General features: G+C 40.9%; 1 protein-coding gene across 1 annotated transcript in view; it reads right to left on the bottom strand.

Annotated features, from left to right (window-relative positions):
* The window catches only part of LOC137152805 (uncharacterized), a 110,220-nt gene that overhangs the window by 56,294 nt on the left and 31,439 nt on the right, over positions 1 to 22,487 (bottom strand). The window contains exons 20-39 of the mRNA XM_067547772.1: positions 21,646 to 21,812; positions 20,133 to 20,260; positions 18,141 to 18,278; positions 17,148 to 17,261; positions 15,406 to 15,576; positions 14,017 to 14,130; positions 11,498 to 11,626; positions 10,933 to 11,001; positions 9,369 to 9,460; positions 8,381 to 8,501; positions 7,630 to 7,747; positions 7,302 to 7,393; positions 6,213 to 6,391; positions 5,038 to 5,113; positions 4,287 to 4,381; positions 2,783 to 2,902; positions 2,443 to 2,583; positions 2,018 to 2,097; positions 1,864 to 1,919; positions 789 to 885 (exon numbers count right to left, since the gene is read on the bottom strand). Coding sequence (XP_067403873.1) covers positions 789 to 885; positions 1,864 to 1,919; positions 2,018 to 2,097; positions 2,443 to 2,583; positions 2,783 to 2,902; positions 4,287 to 4,381; positions 5,038 to 5,113; positions 6,213 to 6,391; positions 7,302 to 7,393; positions 7,630 to 7,747; positions 8,381 to 8,501; positions 9,369 to 9,460; positions 10,933 to 11,001; positions 11,498 to 11,626; positions 14,017 to 14,130; positions 15,406 to 15,576; positions 17,148 to 17,261; positions 18,141 to 18,278; positions 20,133 to 20,260; positions 21,646 to 21,812 — 2,297 coding nt within the window. The remainder of the gene's footprint in view (positions 1 to 788; positions 886 to 1,863; positions 1,920 to 2,017; positions 2,098 to 2,442; positions 2,584 to 2,782; positions 2,903 to 4,286; positions 4,382 to 5,037; positions 5,114 to 6,212; positions 6,392 to 7,301; positions 7,394 to 7,629; positions 7,748 to 8,380; positions 8,502 to 9,368; positions 9,461 to 10,932; positions 11,002 to 11,497; positions 11,627 to 14,016; positions 14,131 to 15,405; positions 15,577 to 17,147; positions 17,262 to 18,140; positions 18,279 to 20,132; positions 20,261 to 21,645; positions 21,813 to 22,487) is intronic.

Raw genomic sequence — 22,487 nt, 5'->3', positions numbered from 1 at the left:
AATAAATGACATGACTATATAATGGCTTAGATTTGATTATTAAAGATAAATTGATGAACTGGATAAACTGACCTCTTTCTATGCACCAGATGATGGTGTGAACAGTTATTCACTTCCCTTCAGAGGAAAGTGCATAGGAATGGAGACAGGAAATCTTGAGCCCTAGTCACTGCTCCATCACTAACTCACCCTGTGACTTTGGTCAAGTCACTTAGCCGCTCTTTGCCTCAATGACCTCAGTAGGGTTCATACTGACCTCTCAGGGGTTTTGTGAATGGCAGAATGTTAATGGGAGTGAATGGGCACCACTCCATTGGCAGTTCTAAGGTGCTTTGCATGAGCTGAAGATCTGACCCAGAGTCTCATCTGGATGGTGGAGAATGAAGACATCTTTTAACTGCAAAACTCTTGCAAAAAAGGCATCTTCATGTTTGGTTAATTGTTCACTTCAAAGCATGCTTCCACATTCACATCAACTATCCCAACCCATCTGTAAAGTTCACTGACTTGTTTTACAGGTTCAGGCCTGTACTTTCTCTAACACTTATTGTATGCAGAGCAATTCGTTTTGAGTACCCCACTCCCTTCACCTTTAAAAATATTCTTTTCTCAAAAGGGAGGCTAATTTTAGGAAAAATTATTCCCTTGTCCAAAGTACAGAAGCTGGAAAGCTACATGCCTGAATTTTTATTATGCAGCTAAATGCATTGCAACGATAGTAAATATGTGCATTATTAAATCATACACATTAATACTGATTAAGATATAATGGCACATTTAGTGTTTTTAAAGGTCTTCCTGCTGAAGTTTTTTCCATTTAAAAGTTCCTTCCAAAGCCATATCGAAATTATCCATTTCTTGCTCACGGGTGAGTTCTAAGAACACCTGAAATGGACAACGACAACGAAGGTCTGGTTATTTCCTGTCACTGATAACAAATACATTAAACATTTGTTACTATTTTTATGACATATGGGTTTGCAATTGCCTAAAAGATGACTATCAAAGAAAATAGGTTTTCTGCTGATATAGCGCTCTTCAGAGCAGGAACAAGTGCTCTCTAATTTCCTGTTCATCAGCTCACCAAAGGTCAGGAGCAGCACTTGGAAAAGGCCATCGTCCTCTCTAAAGGCTGTCTATTTATTTTGATTCACTTCTACATGTTTCAGTAGACAGATTTCTGCAGACTCTGCAGAGCTGGAATTTAATGATGGCTCGTCACACCATGATATCCTACAGAAACTGCAAGGAACATTTCACAGAGCGGTGTTTGCCCTTTTTAATTCACTCACGCAGGGGTGAGTTATGGCTTTGCTAGATGCCCTGTGCCTCGAGCCATGCGATGTTGTGCTGCTCCATGAACAGCTCACAAAGCAGACTGTGACTCAGTCATGATGTCTCCCCATTTCCCCCTGCTGCATGAGGTGGGTGTACCCCTGCACCAGCCTGATATCTGCTATGTACATCCCTTAGTGCACCAACATAGTTGCGCTGCCCGGCCCTTAGCAGAAGTGGAGACCTGGGGAGTAGTGGCTTGCAGAGGCTGCTTTGCTCACTATGCGGCTACCTACAATGTGGATACCAGCACAGGGGAACAGGAAGGCAACATCTGCTCTTTTACTCCCTTCATGGCTGTGCAGGCTGGGCCTCCATCTGACCTGCACTGTTATATTTATTCCCGTTAGAATCCTGAAAATGAATCTTTCTCCAATAAACTTCTTTTTTTCCCCCCGCCCCAAATGTGATCATTATGCTATGCTGCCTTTTTTGTTCCCTCAGAAGTTCTGCAGCATGTGCAAGCAGTCCCTGCATATTCTTTTATGACAGGTAGGGAGTCCTGTGTATAACTTCAAAATCCCTTGCCTGTTCCAAAGTGATCAAAGAAAAGCTGTACTCCTCGAGGCTGAAGGTTTGCTTGGCTGTGGAGAAATGAAGATACAGTTAAAAATATGCTTCATCTTCACAAACAAGTGCTTTTCAAGTGACCCTCCCATTTTGCTGATAGTTTCTCTCTCACCTGCCTCTAGCCTGGAGAAAGCCTGGGATAAAGGCAATGCATCTTGCATCGGTATCTTGTAAACCAGCAAAAAGGAAACCCTGAGGGAGAAAAGAAAATGCATCCATTGTCCTGTGTCTAGCTCATAGAATCACCACTTGGAGCCAAACTGTGTCTGGATCACGTGCGGGGGCCAGAGGGGAAGGAAAAGATACAAGAAGATTCCATATCCTATTGCCTAGCCCAATGCACGGACCAGGCACAATGACAGTCTCTAATCATCTTGCCAGTTGGAAACTAAAACCCATTCATCTCTCTGAAATAGAGATCTTTGATCGGGCAGTTAGGTTTGCTGCCAAACTGCATTAGTGGGTAAGTCACTCTGCTGGGGCTTAGCAATAATGTATCGAAATATAAAGCCGAACCCGGCTGTATTTTGCAGTTACCGTTCCTGACGATCTGCATGGGGGAAGATCCTCAGAATGGCCATGTGCAGGCGATCAATTTGCGCTGGGTCCTTCACTTTAATTTCCAGTAAGTAACCTTTGCCAAACTTGCTTTTCAGGTATTGAACAGCACCAATGCAGCTGGAGACAAGGAAAGGAACAGATTAATAAGTATTAATTAATACTTCATTATTAATGGACAAAGAGTCTGGCTTCCATGACCCTCTCCTGTTAGCACAGCAGGCGTAATGAATGAGGTTGGCTCTATAACATCTGCTTGTTCCCTGAGCACTTCTCTAGCGTTCATCTGGCTGTTGAATGAATCTATGTTACAGCCTACCAGAGCTTTCCGCACACCATGATGGCCACTCGGTCACACACTGCCTCAGCCTCCTCCATGTAATGGGTTGTTAGGATGGCTCCTTGCTCCTTGTTTTTCAGTGCAGCATGAATTGCTTTCCTGAAAACAAAGAAAAAAAATTACTTCACAGGAAAAGCCAAACAAGTTATTTTACTGTATTTTCCCCTCAAAATGACAAAGGAAAACATAACAACCACCTTAAATTGTCCACACGACAGTATTTTTGAAATAACAATGGACATTCCCATTCATGGCCTAAATCCATTGAGGGATTGCTCTGAAATAAGATTTGCTACAGTGCTGATTTAGAGGGGAGGAGCTGAGGAGTACTTCTTTTTTGTACCTGTGACAGCTGAAATGTGTTTCACTTTGGCTAGTAAGAATTAGGGTAGTGTAGTTGCAGATGAGACAGTTGTTAAGTAGACAACAGAGCTAAGTAGGGATCGGATGAACCAGCTCAGAGAAAAATAAATGCCAACCTAAATTTTCCTCTACCCCCTGAACTGAAAGAGAGGCCCAACTCATTTTTTTTTTCAGATTGCGAATGATTGGGATGTGAATTCCCAGTGAAACTAAAACATGGTACCATTAATTCTAGAGTCTAAATTGCTGCTGGCCCTGCACTGCTAACTCGATGATGGGAGAGAAGGCACATACTGTATATTTGCCTACCTAGCCCTCATATGCAATTGTGAAGGAATCCGAATCATCATGGGTACTAATTTGCTTGGCTGTCCAACGCTTCTTGCACTAGAAGGATCTTGGCCAGTAGGGGATTACATTTCTAAAGCAGTGTGATGACTGACATGTTGGTTGACACCATGGATACAAATGGAGCCCACCAGAGTGAAAGGCCTGAGCTCTCTACAGATAGAGCTAAAATGTCAGGCACTGTAGCTGAGAACGGTAACACCAAGATTTTCCTGTGCCTAAAGTTAAGTTCCTAAATCCATATTTATGTACCTTAATGAGAGGCCTGATTTCCAAAAGTGCTGAGCACCCAGCAGCTCCTACTGACTTGAAAGGCTATTTCCACAATGCAGCAGGGGGTCTAACTTCCTGCTCAGGTAGTTGTACACATGCTAGCTCTGATCAAGATAGTGTGCTAAAAATGGAAGTGTAGCTGCAACAGCGCAAATGGCAGGATGGGTTAGCTGCCCTGATCATGATCCTATCTGAGACCCTAGGTATGTATGGAGACAGTTAGCTCATGCTGCTGCTTATGCCACCGTGGCTACGTTTCTATTTTTAGCACACTAGCTCAATCAGAGCTAGCATGGGTATCTCTATTCCAGCTGGAATTTATACCTTCTAGCTCCAGTGTAGACATGCTCAAAACTGGGCCACTTTTTAGGTGCTTAATTGTAAATTTTGAAGCCTAACTCCCATCTTGAAAGTCTTGGCCCTCAATTTTTATTATGCTGTATTGATTTAGTTCTGATGTTAAAAAGAGACCTAATGAATTGGTTCAGGCATTACTCACCACACATGACTTTTCCCTTTAGGGTCCATTCCAGTTGATGGCTCATCCAGAAGCAGAACTGTCGGATTACCCAGCATGCTCAGTGCAAAACACACCTAAAATGATGAATAGATATTGGGAACCAAATTCTGTCTTCCTGAGTTACTTCACTGAAACCAGTGGTCATGCCCAGATATAAGTGGGGACAATTAACTCGTTTTCTTTAAAAAATTATGCATATAATTCATTTTTTTGGACAGCCTGAAATCCTCTAATTTAGAGCAAACCAAAAATATGTCAGTCTTCGAAAGATTGGACTTCATTTCCTCCACACCCACATACATTTAGAGATAAAGTAAGTTTTAACAACCACACACCAACCAGTAATTTAAAGAAATTGGACAATCTGAGAAACATAGTACAGAATATTGCAAAGTATATGTCACATGGACACAACTCCCTTTGAAGTGAGATAGCACAAAAGGCATGCTTGGGCCCCACCATCTCATGGGAAGCAATGAGAATCTCATCCAGGGAGCTGGGATCAGAAGTAGGCCTATTTACCAATGAAATTTTTCATTCACATGATGGATATTTCAGAAATACGTAAGCTACTTCCTGGAGATAATTTCCCAGCCATAACTTTAATATGTTTACTTACACATGCAAAATGACTCCCCGGCTTGAATGGCGTTATTCCAGAGGCTACACTGGTGGGACAGGGGGCAAAATTTGTCCCAGGGTTCAATACAAGCAAAACACAAATACACACCTTTCTAGTTATCCCAGCAGATAATTTCCTGGTTGCTTTCTTTAAATGATCTTGAAGCTCCAGAGCCTTTGCTATTCTGTAAGGAAGGAGAAAGAAAGGAAGTAAAATAAACATTTGTTTTTTCCCCAACTCAACACCTTTACCTGAGACTAACAGCATAATGGAAAGAGAGGGCTTAGTTCAGCCCCTTGTTTGTGGGAGCAGGTGGGCCCCAGGGGTGGGGATTGTTTCCCACAGACAGTACTGGTTCAGAGAAGAGAGGCTGGTTTTAATTTCTCAGTAGGGCATGATGGAATTTGCTTGTGGCATATGTCTCCTGGATCCCCTCGCTCCCGCAACTGGCACTGTCTATTTGTTTTGGAGACGCATTGCCTTCTTCTGCAAAATGCCTTTTTTTTTTTAACATATATTCTCTTCCCCTAAGCAAAAGGCATGTGCAACTCCAGAAAATGCTTACTTCCCCCTTTCCAAAAATGAATTCTTGTGGATCTCTAGTACAGTGCTGAGAAAAATGGATGCTGCTGTTACTGTATTTCAGTTTTCTGAGATGCCCATAAACTGATTTCACTGCATATCTTCACACAATGACCTCCCCGGAGCAGTCCCAAAGCTTATATTCTGAAGTCTTTTCATGATCTCAAGAATCCTTGTTTCAGCATGCTTCCTGTCTGCAATATTTCTGGAAAGTCTGCTAATTTTTTTTATTTTAAGCGACAAAATCGTCAGAAACTAAAATAAGAGAAAATTTAAACAAGATGTTCCTAACAGGACAGAAGCTTCCTCCTAATCATTAGATTTAGACTGTTGTTGTTAATACTACTACTACTACTACGTTATAAATCCTCTCCATCTTGCCTGCAGTGGGACAGTACCTCGTTAATTATCCCCCTGATTCCACAGCTTAGAACCAGACTTCACAATCTAAAAGTTTAGAGACAGATCCATCCGGCACTTAACCCACACTAGCTGTAAATCGAACTCCTGCTGAATGAGAAAATCTGTGTGGCTTTATTTTCTTGGCTAAATCACCAGAGGGAGGTATTTGGGCCATTCTATAGAATCTTGTCTCTTTAGATGAAGCGTCTGATTTTCAGCCAAAATTCTATTTTCTCTCTGATTTGCAGTTCTGAGGAATGAAACACAAACGGAAGACTTGCTTTGTTTTTACTATGTACCGTTTGATAGTAACAGCAGCATCTTCTTTCCTCATCCCTTTCACAGCTGCATAAACTTCCAGATGTTCCTGCACAGTAAGGTTTGGCCAGAGACGGTTGTCCTGGGGGCAGTGGCCTAGAAAGCCAGTTGAGCTCTCTCGCAGTTGAGAAGCAGCTGGTCCCTTCGCCTTCATCAGCACCTGCACAAACAAACAAACTGTCAGTCTGCATGTCTGAAATCTTGTGATCAATAAACGTGCAGGGTTAAAATTATAGGCAGTTTATGGGCTTTTCAGGCTTTATGAAAGGAGAATTACTGAGTAAGGGGATGATCTGCAACCTTTGCTTATTAAAGTAGTTTAGCTGAGGAAGGGATGTGGAGCTGAGCCCTTACACAGTAGTTCATTTTCCAGCTCGATAGGGACACTTGGTGTAGACGTTTGCTCTGGTGGTAGGTTCTGCTCTATGAATGGCGCAAGAGAAATACTAATAAAAGGACTTACAAGACCATTTCCAGCATTAGTGAAAGTTCAAGATTCATTCTTGAAATTCCTTATTTTCGATTTATTTTGAGGCAAATATAATGTGGGGTGTGGATGGAGTGCATGCTTCCATTTCAAGTGTTCGGGCTTTGGGTGGATTACACAAATAGTGCTAATGTAGTTTTGTGAACTTATTGCAAGTGACATGTTCATATGTCAATTACAGTGACTGATAATTTTCACATAGCCTGATGTGATAGGCTATGGACTGGGTTCCAATCATCGTCTTGGGACATCTCCATCACAGCTTGTGTAGATGTACCCCCACTAGCAGTACTCTAGCTAGCTAGCTAAAAATAGAAGTGGACTACATGGCAAACTGCACAAGCCTGTCTGACACCCCTCCTTTTCCTCTCTTGTTTGTGCAGCCTGCACCATGTCGCCCTCATTGCTACATTTCGCAAGCTAGCTAGAGTACAGTACTGTGGGTATGTTTATATAAACTGCAAATTACACCCCCGCTGAAATTGTAGATATACCCTTTGTTTCCTTTAATATGTTGTTTAGGATTAGCACTGGGTATTTTTCACTCATACTTTGATTTTAAAGTTTATCCCGTTTCTCCTACCTGCCCAGCAGTCAACGTCGTCTCTCCAGTAATCATACTGATAGTTGTGCTTTTGCCAGCTCCATTGGGTCCTAGTAGTCCTAATACTTCTCCTAGAATGAATATGCACCAATTTTTAGTAAGACTTATCCTTCCTAACAGGATGTCAGGTATATTTACTGTGAAAGTAAAAGCAAAAGAGAAACCTTTTGCTCATAACTATGATCAAATAACATTCATTACAAATTAGGGCTGTCTATAACTGAGAAGTTCCAGTGAATGAGTGGTCTGCAAATGTAACCTTGAAATCAGACAATCACAAAAATAACTGTAGTAAAATACCCCTAACCTTTTTTAACACAGAAAGAGACATTTTTGGTGGCTACTTTCTTCTTTTTCTTAAAAACTGAACTGGCTTTCTTGTCTTTATATTCCTTGCGCAGATCATTGACAATGATAACTGGTTTCTGGGGAAGGAGGGAAATGAGAGAAAATTTATAAAGAACAAATCCCCCACACTACACAAGACAGTCCAGCTGTTCTTTACTGTTGTGTGTGGTTGTCAAATACAGATTTTATTCAGAACACTCTCTTTGAATATTTTGGTGCTGCTGAAATGTGTTGATTTTTCATTGCTAAGGGGGAGATAAAAGTTCAGCAGTGGTGAAATATACTAGACAGACATGTTAATCCCATATAGCTTTTTTACTATTTTAGTTAACTATATGGCTTTTTCTACTGGGCATCTTTCCTGCCTATGCAGGTTAGTTATTGTGCAGGCCGCATTATTAATTACTAGTTAAACTCCAAAAAAAGTGCTTGACACAGAATGAGAAGAGCTGACAATCCTTATCCCAAAGACCATTCATTTTAGATTGTCTGAGAACAAAAGCGAATTACAGTCTATTTAAAAGTTGTATTCTCAGTTCTGATGATATATGATAATTCCACTTGGAAAGCCAGTTCCTACATACAGTAAAAGAAGATAAGGGAAGAAACACTGGATTTCCGTATCAATGTTTATTTTTTTTCTTCCCCCCAATGGGTAACTTACCAATACGAAGAGTAAACAGACAGAAAAGGACAACTTGAAGTTTTACCTCTTCCTGATTTTCAGAATCTATTGCTTCCCTAACTCTTGTCCTTTCAGCTTGCACATCTTCTTCTTCTTCCTCTGGTGCTTCAGGATTTTGATGGTTGATCTCCTTCCTCGGGTGAATTCTACCAGTCAAAGGAGTCAGACTCAGCCTTTTATCCTGTGTCCTAGTTCACAACTGATATATTATGAGTGGAGCAAGACTGAATGGCTGTTCGGGCCAACACTCTGCTTTTTCTTATTTGCTATTTGGAAAGTCGAGTGCACAAAAAAAGTTAAGAAATACCAGAAGTCAGGTTTCTCACATGAACTTAATTCAGCCCTCTTGTTGCATATTTATTATGATAGCCTTGCCTAACATCCTGTAATATATCTGTGGTAGAGCCAGGACTAGAACCCAGCACTCATGTATCATAGACCAATGGCTGAAATACAAAAGAATGCTCTCTCTTTTCTTACAGTCCTTTGCCTTATTCACTGTCCATTCTGTGCACTGACGGAGGTAGGGGTTGTTAAGAACAAATAGTACTTGATCCTGTAGATAAAGACTATATCAAAGTGCACCTGCAGTCTATTTACTGGATTTTCCTAACCATTGAAAGCATGACTTTGCAAACTGAACACCATTTTTCTTTGGGGAAGGGACTATCTTTTTGTTCTGTGTTTGTGCTACACCTAGCACAATGGCATCGTAATCTATGACTGGGGCCTGTAGGCATGACAATACAAATTAATAATATTATGTGTTGTGCGTAATTTCCTTTTTTTTTTTAAAGCAAGAAAAATTTGGGGCAGGGACTGTGTCACATGGAATCCTATGGAATCTAGGCATGGATTTAAAAAAAAAAAAAAATCAAAGTCACTAAATGTTTTGTGAAAAATTTAAAATATCAACTTTTTCTGTGGAAAAATGTATTTTCAAGAAAAGGCCGAGTGGAAGTGCAGTGTGGGTGTCTGCATGTGCACACACAGGTGCATGTCCTTGCACAAACCTGAAAATTGGATCCTCTCTCATAACTGCTTTTCCATATTTCTTTTCCAGCCAGCGAAGAAGAAAAATGAAAAGCACACAATGGATGTAAGGCTGGGGGAAAGAAAAAAAAAAAAAGAAAGAGTCAATGTTGTATGAGTGGAAATAGCAACATTGTACATGACGTATTTGAATTACAGTTTAGGCAAAGTGGGCCTGTAGTTCGTTAAAAGAGGGATTGCCTTCTCCTCATGTACAAGTGACGGAGCTGCTAACTGGCTATTTAATACTAATTTAATTTTAGGTTAACGTTAGGTTCACTTTAAAGATGAGTACCATCATTAGGATCCTGAAGTGAGAGATGAAAGAAAAGTTTAATCCAGCTCTCTCTGTGTCTGCCTCTTATCTCACCTAGGAAGGTATTTATCCCATATTGATCACTCTGGCATTCTGATCTGCTTCACCTCTTTATCCCCCGTATGAATCCATCCATCTACCATAGGTACTTCTCTGGCTCCACCAGCACAGTATCTGAGCACCTCCCAAATCTTAATGTATTTCACCTATAAATGCCAAAATAAATGCCCTCTTGCCCTTGGGATGGCAGCACCCCAGCTATAAGGCTACATCTGATATAATCTAAAGGACAATTAAATGAAAATCTTTCAGCTTTAATTGTCCATATTGACGTATTATCTTCCTACTATTCAGCTGTGAGTATCCTAGGCTTTTTCCCCGATGCTTCATACTACTGGTAGCAATAATGGTGGGAACTGGCACAGGCCAGTTGCCAGTATTTCAGCTCCCATGTTATTGAATCGAACTCACAGCAACATGGTGGTAAAATACTAGTAATCACTGGCATCTGGTCAACACTCGCTTTCTCATCATTGCTACCACCGCTGGAGCACAACTGGTGGTAGGAATGGAGCAAAATATATGGGGAAAAGTGTAGTAAATGGAAATAAGAGTCTAGTCCACTGAGACTTAGTCTTCAGACTTGGGTTGAATTTTATCAACTCTGTTGGAGCTTACAGTATGTAAAATTGCATAAGAAGTTCACATTTGTATTAAATAATACATAAAATGACAACAAATTACACTAATAAAGAGAGAAGTCACATTTTCATGCATTAGCACAATGGGGTAAAGGTAAGGCTGAGTTCATTACATGATCTGGGGCTGATTTTGTTTTCCCACCCGTTTCAAAGAAGCAGTATTATTATTTCTGCCAGCAGTCTCTTAACTGTCTCCTCAAATCCAGGCTAAGTTCTACTCTGTATGGAACTAATTTGGTATTCTTGTCCCACTTTCTCTTAGGTGAAGACCTCAAACAGTCCAGCATTTACTAGTAAGGTGACAGATGAGGTCCTGGGTTTATGGACTAACTTCTCTCGTCAGTGAGCATTAGGCTACATTGGAAAAGAAACTCTCCACCTCAGTCCAAAAGATCTGACTGTGAAACATCTGTCACATTATGTATGTTTTGCTAGCTGTGGGGAATTATACAAATGCAACATATAGTCACCACATTAGAATATATGTCCTCTGCAAAATAATAATGGAATATTCAAATTGTTTCTTACTGCAAAGACAGATATGAATATATCATTCCAATTGCCTTTAAAACTGAAAACCTCTTCTTCTACCAAAATCTGTTGGAGGAAAAAAACAATACATTGAGTAGAAATCCTGTACATTTTAATATAATATTATTGAGTTTTAAAAGAATAAAAACATACATTAATAAATATTTCAGAACTGTGCGAACATTTCTGTCATTTTACTCAAAATCCTCACAGTAGCAAAGGGCAAATATGGAAGTTTGAATCTGGGTGTCCTAATACTATTTAGGAAATAGTTACACCCTCAAATACAAGTATTATCAGACTCTTCTCTGCAGGACTAATAGCTCTGTCAAATGCAAGATTTTTTATCTCCCTAGCACCTCTGGGGAGAAATGGGAAGAAAAGGGAAGCCTTATAACGGGAATTGCACAAGGCAATTTTGAAAATTCAACCCCTTAGAAAAACCACAAAGAACCTTGCCATTGTGTTACTGCCAGTTTCCCACTGAGAAACCTTGTTTTGTTTTTCTAAAAAACATACAGTTACGCATCTAGTTTCTTGGTGACATAGTACAATAGTTTACCTTCATAGATATGTTCACTACACCTATTAATGAATACAGAGGAGTCAACATGGACATGATATAATGGAATATTCTATGTGTGGAAGCAATCTCTGTGAAGCCACGAATAATGAAGATAACCAGCGTTACCTAAAAAGAAGCAAGAAAGTAACTTATACGTGGTAAAAAAGTAATCTTTGCACTGTTGCCAAGAATGGGATGAAATGACATTTTGGGTTATATGGTGAATACCAAACAGCTTACTTATTAGATAGTGAATACTGAATATAAAACACAAATCGGAGAAAGGGTGATGGGAAGGAATTAGGACAATGGGTCAGAAGGGGTGTTTAGGAGAAAGGAACACTTCTGTCACTCCACTGCACTCGAGAGTGTCCTTGTTTTTTATCCCTGACACCTATTCTCTCTCAGAAGCAATGATGCCAATCCTAAGCAGTCCAAAATCACAAGTCAGGCCATTAAAAAAAAAAAATCAAGAATTTTAAAAAATTGGATTATTTTTATTTGCCTGCTGGTTTTTGAGCTGTTGGAGGTGGGAGGGGGGTCATCACATTTCAACCTTTTATCCACTGCCATGAGGGCTGCACATTTAATGTTATTTTTAATTAAAACACATTCTCATGTGATCACATGATTCCAGGGGCTGGAACTTGCAGAAAACACACCAAATATTATGAGACTTGCAATAAAATCATGGATGTTGGCAACACTGCCTACACTGGCATATTCTGGTCAATAAAATACCAGGGAAGAACCTTTCATTAAGCTGCAGCATAATTAGTATGGTGACAGCGGACGTCTTATCTTGTTGATTTATTTATTTTTACCATGAGGCATTTAAAGAATTCAGAGAGAATATGTAAATATCTATGAACAATGTGAATATCTGTGACCAATAACATCTCTCAGGGATCCTTTTCGCAACCTTGTAGACAAATGACATGACGTTTGAACCCTTTTTAGATCCAGAATGGCAGTATGTAGAAACCAAAGATCTTCTCTAGGGCCTATGCACCTCATGTCTAACCTTGACTGTACTGATAAGTCTCCAGAAAGTTTATTTAGGCTTCAAGGGGCACCAAAGGCATTGAGGTATCATAGAATGATAGAATATTAGAGTTGGAAGGGACCTCAGGAGGTATCTAGTCCAACCACTTGCTCAAAGCAGGACTAACCTCAGCTAAATCATCCCAGCCAGGGCTTTGTCAAGCCACAGCTTAAAAACCCCTAAAGATGGAGATTCAACCACCTCCCTAGGTAACCTATTCCAGGGCTTCACCACCCTCCTAGTGAAAAATGTTTTCCTAATATCCAACCTAGACCTCCCCCCCTGCAACTTGAGACCATTGCTCCTTGTTCTGTCAAGGTATATTCAGCTACAACTCAGTTGTCTGCAGACCAGCCATGGAAGGATGTCTCAAGACTAGATCTGGTCAGAATTTTTTTTTCTTCCTCTCAGGGGAAAGTTTCAAGTTTTTAGCCAAAAAAAAAAAAAAAAAAAAAAAAAAAAAATTGATTCTGAAGGGCCCCCTAGGAGTTGTAGTTCAACTGCCTCATGCTTCCATTCTCTCCTATAGATTGGGCTCCCTGGTCAGACTACATCTGCCATGAAACACCAAGGTCTCCCCTCTTGGTGAAGGGAGGTGGACTCACATGATCATGGTGCATCATGGGAGCCTGGACCATGAGGAGAATGGAAGTCTGAGGCACCACAGCAGCATTTTAGAATAAAAATATTTCAGGTTTTAATCAAAGCTTTTTTATTTTCAGGCACAGTTAAAGGTGTAGAACTGTCTCGTGTTATAAAATGTCTCTGTCATTTTCTGCTTTAAAAAATTAGCTTTCCCTGTAAAGCAGCAGACACTTTTCATAAAAAAAATCACTTAGTCAAAAATCCAACTTGCCATCAAAAAGCAGTTTAAGTGGAGAATTTTCAACCAGCCCTACTGAGGACAACAAATTTGTTCATAAGGGAGCTACGAACCTCTGACTTGGTCAGTAAAGATTTAGGGTGGTACAGTTTCCCCAATCCCATCTCTGTGGGAGATTTTTGTTGCTGTGGCTGCAATTTAGACTGTGTTTTACAAGATCCAGATTTAGAGAGAGTGTCTAACAGACAAAGGTGGGTCCCAATACAAACAAACAAAGATTTTGCTTATGTGATTTCACACGGTGCAAAATATTTGGGGTGGGGGGTGGAGAGGAAATTAGTTTTCAAGCACCAAAAATGTAGAGCGAGAGAGAGTTGGGAATTCTGGTTAGGGGACCATCAACCACTTGAAATTTCTGTACCTAAAGACAAAGGATAGTAGAGGATATCAAAGAAGAAAATGATGCAAATAATGCATCATTGTTAATGGTATAGAACTGTCTATGTTATAAAAATGACTGTCATTTTCTATTTCCTGGAGCTGCACAGGGTGTTTCCACTTCTATATCGTCATCGGAACGCTCAACAGCTTTAAGTACAGTTTCGTAAAGGTTATAAAACGCTGTACATAATCTAGTCATGTGCTTACCGCTATGAGGATAAAAGACCAAAAATCACAGTTGTTGCACCGCTTTCGAAATATGAAGGCAATTAAATATATGAACAGGACCATAGCAGCTCCATAGCCAGTAATACCGGTAATCTATAGAGAGGAAAACTCTCATTAGGGATAAGTGGACTGGCATGAAGAAATAAAACCTAACTGCAGCACTCCGGTTCAGTTTAAATGACAATAATACAGAGATCAAGGGATAAAAAAAATCCCTCCAATTAAGTGCTAAGTACTTTTATAAGGAGGCTAAGATTTATTATCTCCATTTTACGGATGGGGAAACTCAGACTCGGAGCGGTGAAGAGGAGGACACAGAGCAACAAATAATAACGACTAGCTCTTATATAGCCCTTTTTATCAGTAGAACTCAAAGCACTTCCCAGTCTTCAATGTATTTATCCTCACAGTGCCCTTCTGAGGTAAGGAATTGCTCTTATCCCCAGTGTACAGATGAGGAATTGAGGCACAGAGAGACTTAGTGACTTGCTCAAGGTCACACAGGATGTCTGTGGCAGAGCAGGGAACTGAATGCAGGTATCCCAACTCTGAAGCTAGTGTCCTAACCACTAGACCATTTTTCTCTCTCAAACAGCACCTGTAAATATGATAGAGCCATGTGAGCTGCAGACAGTGTGGTTGTTTAACAAGCCATCTCTGACCATTTACTTGCTAGGGTTGTACTGTGTTCCTCCTTGCTATGGATCATTATTGCTAGGGAAAAAACCTGCCCCCCCTGGATGCAGTTCTGCTCTCAGACCCAGGTGTGTCCAGAGTTTCATCACTGAAATCAGTGAGCTTACTCTGGGTTTGCACTGGTGTAACTTAAAACAGAATTAGGCACAGTTTCTCTAGAAGTGAAATTGCAATGCTGACTACAACTCCCTGACGCATCAACTCTGGAAAGACATATAAAAATAGGAACTTCTTGGTTAATCTCTTCTGGGCCCATCTCAAATTTTTCTTTTTCCTAGGTGGGGAGGGGAGAGCAAGGGGAAATACAAAAGACGTTTTTCACAAACTGGAATCTCATTTTGTTGTGAGAAATCTAATTTTTTTGCACCTGGGGCAAATTCAGAATTTTGGCTGGCAGAAGTAGCAAAATTTTGCCAGGACTCGAATTTTAATCTTTTCAAATGAATGCCCAGCAAAAAATGGTCCTTTTGACTTGCTCTGACCTCTGAGTGCAGACACCTGCAGATCCAACTGGGGCAAATGATTACAATTTAAATGAATTCTGCAGCCAGGTGTTGACTGTTTCATTGCTCTGCTCCCTGGTGGAGAGTGAGGTGAACTTTATCTTCTGGATTTCCCTCTCTTATTTTCAAGGGTGAATTATTGTTCAGTGATCTAAATAATCAGATTTACCAAGGCAAGAGCTTCAATGGCACTCATAGAAATTCTGTAACGCATTGCAAATAGAATTCCAAACATTGAGAAGAGAAGAATCAAGAACAGGGGAATGTCCACCAGAGCCTGCCCACACCAGTAGGCTGAAGGGACGAGGCCAGAGGTCCACAGCTGGGAACGAGCTTTTATCTAGGAAAGGAAAAAGAGAGGTATTATTATAATAGAGGTTTTTAAAAACAACATCAGTCCTTCCAATTAGCTGATTTTATGTTCAGAATTGGCTCAGGGAAATATAGGTACAAACCAATCTCCATTTCTTCTGTCTCAGTTACCGCAGGACTTTCCCTTTTCTCACTCTCTAGCTACTGCCCCTCGTCTTTTCACTGTCCGTGTGTCTATTTTCCCTGTTTCTCTCTCTCTCTTTCTCACCCCATTTGTTTCTTTCTTCCTTCTTTAGTTGTTTCTTTTCCCTGTCACCTCACTTCTTGTCTCAGTGCAGTGGAAATATCGCAATAGTGTACCTGCAATTTTGGTTTTCCTTTTTTATTCTTTATTAACTGACGGCTAAAAATGTTAACAAGGTTGATCCAGAACAAAGTCTTGCTATGACTGTGGACATGCATTAAGGTAATTGCAAGGATGTATCTTGTGCCAGTTTAGATGAGCATGCTGTGTATAAGAGGACAAAGTAGATGGATAAAGTGATACATCGGGGAATCATGGGGGCAGATTTAACATTCCTTGTCTAGCTTTGTGCACCAACAGAAAGCTATACATTAATCAAGCTGTTTTTCCTACAGGCTGGGAAGATTGTCCGGGGAGGAAGAGAGAGAGAGACTGTTACTGTCATGTCCATTTTGTAGTATTTGGGAGGCTCCCAGACACTACCATGATGTGTACTACCATTGTGTACCTAGGTAGGTAGATAGATCCCGGATACAACTCTGTTGCTTCCAGTGAAAGACTTGAGAAGACAGATTCCTTCATATTGGTGGATAATCACCTCTGAGTCAGTCACCTAGTCCATCTTCCTGCAATGAGTCAAGGTGGATTTTGCTATCCACAAGTCATCCCTGACTAATCGATTGCTGCCTTTTCTAGCCTTGATGATCCTCGCTGAAGGCAGATCTAAAACATTTCATTAAAACTTGCTCCACTGCCAAACACTTTTTATAATTGCAATTTGACATAATATTTAACCTCTCCTCTCTTAAACCTGCCTTCTTCCACCACTGAGAATAACTGTCTTTGACCGGTTTCTAACATTCTTTACATATTCTACCATTCTGCTTCTGCTCCCAGCTTCATTTCTCCAGACTAATCATGTTTTTCAACTGTTTCTTGTAGTGGTTAATTTCCAAACCTTTTAGTATTTTGGGCAACAGTCTCAAGTTGCAGTGAAGGAAGGTCTAGGTTGGATATTAGGAAAAACGTTTTCACTAGGAGGGTGGCGAAGCACTGGAATGGGTTACCTAGGGAGGTGAAATCTCCATCCTTAGAGGTATTTAAGGTCCGGCTTGACAAATCCCTGGTTGGGATGATTTAGTTGGGGTTGGCCCTGCTTTGAGCAGAGGGTTGGACTAGATGACCTCCTGAATTCCCTTCCAACCCTATTATTCTATTTTGGTTTCTCTCCTCTGAACTCTTCCAGCTGTCTATGTCCTTGTAAGAAGTGATACCTCAAACCAAATAAAGTATTGAAATCGAGATCTGTCCAGGCCTCCACTTACATAATGTCGGCTAAACTTCAAAGATTTTACCTTATAATCTTGTATGCTGTTCATTGCAAAGTGAGGCGGGAAACCAGGAAGTAAAAGCAGCATGAAAGCAATGTAGTTAGAAATATAATAATCCCAATAGACTGGATGAACCTCCTGGGGGGGGGAAAAAAAAATCAGAAAATATCTGAAGAAAGCATTTTCATTGTAATAGTCTGGATATCTCACCTAGAGCTGAGCAAATAGCTGGTTTTTTTGTTTGTTGCAAATTCAGAAAAATTTGGTTCAGGTTAAATCAAATTTGAAAATTCTGAATCAACAAATTCAAAAAAGTCTGTTTCAAGTTGAATGACACATTTCATCCCACTTGAAATGTTTTGTTTCAAGGCATTTTTAAAGATTTAGAGTAACAAGATTGGGGGGGGGGGGGGAGAGAATAGAGGAGGTGCCTCTTTATCACTTTTAGTCCAGTGGTTAAAGCACTCATCTGAGATGTAGGAGACCAGGCTCAATTCCCCCTTCTGCCTGGTGTGGGACAGGGATTTGAACTTGGGTCTCCAACCTCCCAGGTGAGTTCCTGAAACACCAGGCTACAATGGGGTCCCTTGTGTCCTCATGCCTCCCTCCTATAGCCTCTCCTCTCTCATACCATCTCCTACCCCTACCTATCCAACACCAGAAACCCAGTGATTAGGCGGAACCTGCCAGAAGGGAAGTGGTGCAAGACTCACATGGGAGGGCCAACGAACCTCCAATGAAGGTTCTCCTATCCACAAGTCTATGGTGCAGAGTTCTCTTTTTTTACAACAAAAGGATATGAGCCAAAGTTGCCACTGGTAAAAGCAGGCCCAGGTCTGCTGAATAAAACCCAGTGTTTATATTTATACCAGTGGTAAATGTGGACCTATATATATCAAGAGATAAAACAAAACTGATTCCTAATTGAAAATCCTAATCACATATTGCACCATCAGATTCCTCTTTCACAACCACGTGTATTAGAAGCATTTCTGCCAATGAAGTTATGACACTTACGTGAAAAAATCGATGACTCCAGATTCGAATCTGTGCTGTGGAATTTAAGGTTCGCAGCAGCGCATTGCTAATGACGTTCACCAGCACTGGAAAGCAGTTGATTATTTCTGTGCTGCACATAATTGTAAACCTGTAGCTCTGAAGAAAAGCAAGACGAGATAACTCAAATGTGTTTTCTAACAGAGGAGGCCATCAGGAAAACTGTACATCATAGTATACATTCCCACTCCCAGGATACTTTACGAGAAGATGAATCCAGCAATGCGTGAATTAGTTTTGATTCTATGTTGACACAAGCCTCAGCTACAACTCAAACTGCTAAAATTGAGCCAACAGGTGTTAGCCAGTATCTACAGGAGACCAGTAAATGTGGACGAGTTCAGGTCAGGCTTACCTAGCATGCATATGGGATGGACAAAGACTCAGACTGGTGAAACGTCCCTCATTTCAGTCCCATGAAGACAATAAGATATGAAAGCTTACCACTGAGCAACATTAAGTGACATCACTCCTAAAACGACCTGGCAGATTGGCCTCCCCACTGGACAAAAAGTCAATTTGTTGGCCTCGTTGACAGGTTAAGGTGGCCCTTTATATCCTTAGCTTCTTTCTTTCTCTTCTGGGTCTTTTGAAGCAGGTAAAAACTGTCACTGCCCCTTTTCCTGAGCGTGGGGCGAGGATTTCTGCATAACCAACTGTGGTATTTTTCATTAATCACCTCTTAGAGTATGTCTACAGAGGGATAAAAGACTCGTGGCACGGCCATGGCTGGCCTGGGTCAGCTTGGGTGTACAGGGCTTGGGCTGTGGGGCTAAAAATCTCCATGTAGACATTTGGATTTGGGCTGGAGCCTGAACTCCGGGACGTTCCAGAGTTTGGGCTACAGTCAGAGCCTGAATGTCTACACAGCAATTTCTCAGTCCCGGAGCCCAAACCCAGCAAGTCTGAGTTAGCGGACCCAGACCAGCTAGGGGTGTTTTAACCTTGTGTAGACACAGCTTTAGTGATTCCAGATTCCCCAGGAAATCGTGTCCAGTGAGCCAGGAATGCACAAATACATCTAGCATGCACTGACACAAAGATCTACAAATAGACTACCGTCCATATCATCTGACCCATCTCAATACAAATAGACTTTGAAATTTTCATGCTTTCAAGGACTGGGTGAAAGATACAGATAATATTTAAAAAGCTAAAGCCATATTCCACAAAAGATACTACATGTGTTTGCAGTATCTGTCACAATCATATATCACCAAATAGTTGTGCATCTAAACAGAGTGTGGTTTCATTTTTTAGGGCGCGCTCCAGAGACAGCTTTTGGTTTTGCAGACCGATAAATTGCATCCCCAATTCACTGTGAGTGGAAGACTTCAAGCACAAAAATGAAGTTTGTGATGTGACCCAGCTCAGAACCCAGCCCTTCCTAGTTAAATCTAAATCCATTTTCCCACTTACATAAGATTATTGCATATTATTTAACACATGATAGGCTAGATCATCAGTCTGTGGTCTGCCCAGTGTAAGGAGCAGCGTGTTGCTAAACCATCCCTGGAGCTGCACTGAAGGGGGATTGTGAATCCTAGGACCATAGTCTCCTTTCTGATCGGCTTCGGGGAGGGAGAGTGCTGTGACCAGCCTGTCCCTGGTGTAGCGTACACTTCCCGGTGCACCTGTGTAGCTCTGCCCCGTCCTGTTCAAGGGCATGAGAAAGGGGACAAAATGGTTTTGAGAAGCCTGCCAACCCCCTGTACTGGAAATGGTAGTATGGAACCTCAAGTCCCTTTTCTCCTGGCTGCAGGATCTCCCTATTTGAATTAAATTTTGATGTATTTATTTACTTTGTAATTCTATGTATTTCACTTTGGCTTATGTTTGATCTTCATGTCTTTGGCGCAGATCCATCAGGAGCTTCATGCAGACAAGTTTCACAGAATCCATGTTGGCCTCTTGGTTAATTATTAAAGAAAAAAAAAAGAACACACATATTACCTGGTTCTCACAGGATACTTGTATAGCTCCATTATGTATTAGCTTCTCCGTGATATTTTCCCCTGTTGCTATTTCCAGCATTATATTCTGAGTCTTCAGGCCATGGATGAAGTCCTGAATGCTTGAACCTGGTATGATGGCAACAGCAGAGACATCAAAATCTTTGAAGTTTTTTTTTTTTTTTTTTTAAACAGTAAAAGTTCTCCTAGGGTCTTTGATAAAGTCCCCATCTTCCAGATAGGACCAGACAAATTATAATAAAATAAATCCTACAAAATTCATAGACCATTTATTTAATAATCCATTGCATTTTCTCCATAGTTAATCTGCTGCTTCCAAATTTTTGCATCACAAATTAACTCTCTACTCTGCTGATTCTCTGCACATTTAATGAGTTTACTGCCCTAATTCTTCAGTATTTCAGCTGTTTTACTACTCATTAATTTCTGCTATCTAGCTATCAGGCCTATAATACTTCTCCTTTGCTACTGTGCCTGCATCTCCCTGTAACACCTTCTCTCCAGCTCAAAATCTACCTTTTTCCATCCACTTGCCTTATTTATTCCGTTCCGTCCCACACTTCCTTGCTTTCAATGCCCCAGTGCTCACACCCCTTTCCTTCTTCTCAAACTCTCTGTGCCCTGTGGCTTCTTCTCCTCACAATATAAGCATCCTGTCATCCTTCTATCATCCAGGACCATAATCTAAGTGTTATTTTTGAGCTCTTCCTTTCTCTTGCCCCATATATCCAGTCTATTTTGAAATCCTGCATCTCCTTCCTTCTTCATATCTCTGAGATCCGTTCTTTTCTTTCAATCCCCACAGCCAAATTTCTCATTCAGGGCCTCATTATATCATCAAATGTTGCAAAATTAGGGCTTCCACCTCTCATGGTTTTATTGCAAGTTCACAATATTTGTCATTTTCCTTAAAGCCCCAGCTGCTGGAATCAGATTGCACGAGAGTCTCAACTTTCTTTTCTTTTTTTAAAAAAGTATCTAGCTCTCATATTGGTGGTGAAAAAGCTGGAAATATGAAGCAAATGCATCCTACAGGCTCAAAAGTCAGAAGGCAAATAAAAATAATGTAATGTATACTTTTAAGTAAAAAAAAATAATGATTTTTAGGTTGAGTTCTGATTCATAATTTTTGACTGCTCAGGGTTGGCATACTGCAACATCCTTCTCTCAGGTAGTCCAGACACACACCTTGCCCTCAGCCAGTACAAAAGTTATTTGCCTTCCAGGTGATCTGACAATGGCATTATCTTCTTCAGATCCTTCCATTGGTTTTTCACTCATCCTCATATCAAATCTAAGCTTTCTTGCCACCACCTCCAGATCACCCTGCCCTTCTCTGCTTCTTGGATTGCTCTGCTTGTTGAGCCTTGTCTTTCCCTTTACGACACCTGCTCTGCCAATATTCCCCCTCCCCCTTCATCAAATTTTCTTCTAAGGCTACAAGCAGTGGCATAGAAAAAGACCAACCTTACTGTTCTGTTTTCCCCATTCACCTGTTTCATTGAGGACTAGAAGGCTTGTGACTTCCTTGTGAGGTTGTTTTCCAGGAGGAGTAAAATACAGATCAGAGGACAGCTCCCAAGAATTTAATCGCTCCCATAAGGCAAGTATGATAAATTGGATAGCTAGAGGGAGCAGGAAAAATCCACACAGCAGTAATCTAGATTGAAGAACAGATCATAAAGGAGTTTGGAGACAAGACAGTCTGTAAATTATATTATTATAGGAGGAGCTGGTAGCAACCCATATATTTAGGTTTTCTAATACTTTGAATTAAAAAAAAAGATTCTTGCCACTTTATTTTGAGCACCTCTACCATCTCCATTGTTTACGTCAGGCCTTTAAAATGTCAGCAGGAAGAAATCTCTAGGGTCAGAGAAGTGCCTTTTCTTTGACTCATGAAATTCCATTCAGGTTTGGCTGAGAAATAAACTTCTGTAAAACACATTTTCCCTTCTATTGTTTGTGTTCCTCAGGAAAATAATGGCAGCATGGCAAAATAATAACTGAACATGAACATTTTAATCTAACGCTGGGCTGATACCCGCTGTCAAAGCAGCAGCAGTGTACGCGGCACTGGGAACCTAGAAAGCAGACAGGCCCCTATAGTGGGTGTCAGGAAGAAAGCTGGAATTCCAGTAATTACCACCCCAGGCATAAACATGTGTCTGCAGTTCCTCTTCTAGGGGAATCACATGGCAAAACAGCTGGGCTGAGCTTTTGAACCCAGAACACGGGTCCAGTGGCTCATCCCCCCCTCAGAAGACACCAGACAGAAGGAGCTCCTCCAACCTCCTGGGTCGGTGAGGAGGGGAAAGGTAAGAGGTCCATTGAA

Source organism: Emydura macquarii, unplaced genomic scaffold (genome assembly GCF_026122565.2).
Source record: "Emydura macquarii macquarii isolate MOO-44397 ecotype Brisbane River unplaced genomic scaffold, CSIRO-AGI_Emac_v2 contig_1230, whole genome shotgun sequence".
In the NCBI taxonomy this organism is placed as follows: Eukaryota; Metazoa; Chordata; order Testudines; family Chelidae; genus Emydura; species Emydura macquarii.
Note: the sequence above shows the minus strand (reverse complement) of the source record. Positions and strands in the feature narration are given on the sequence as shown.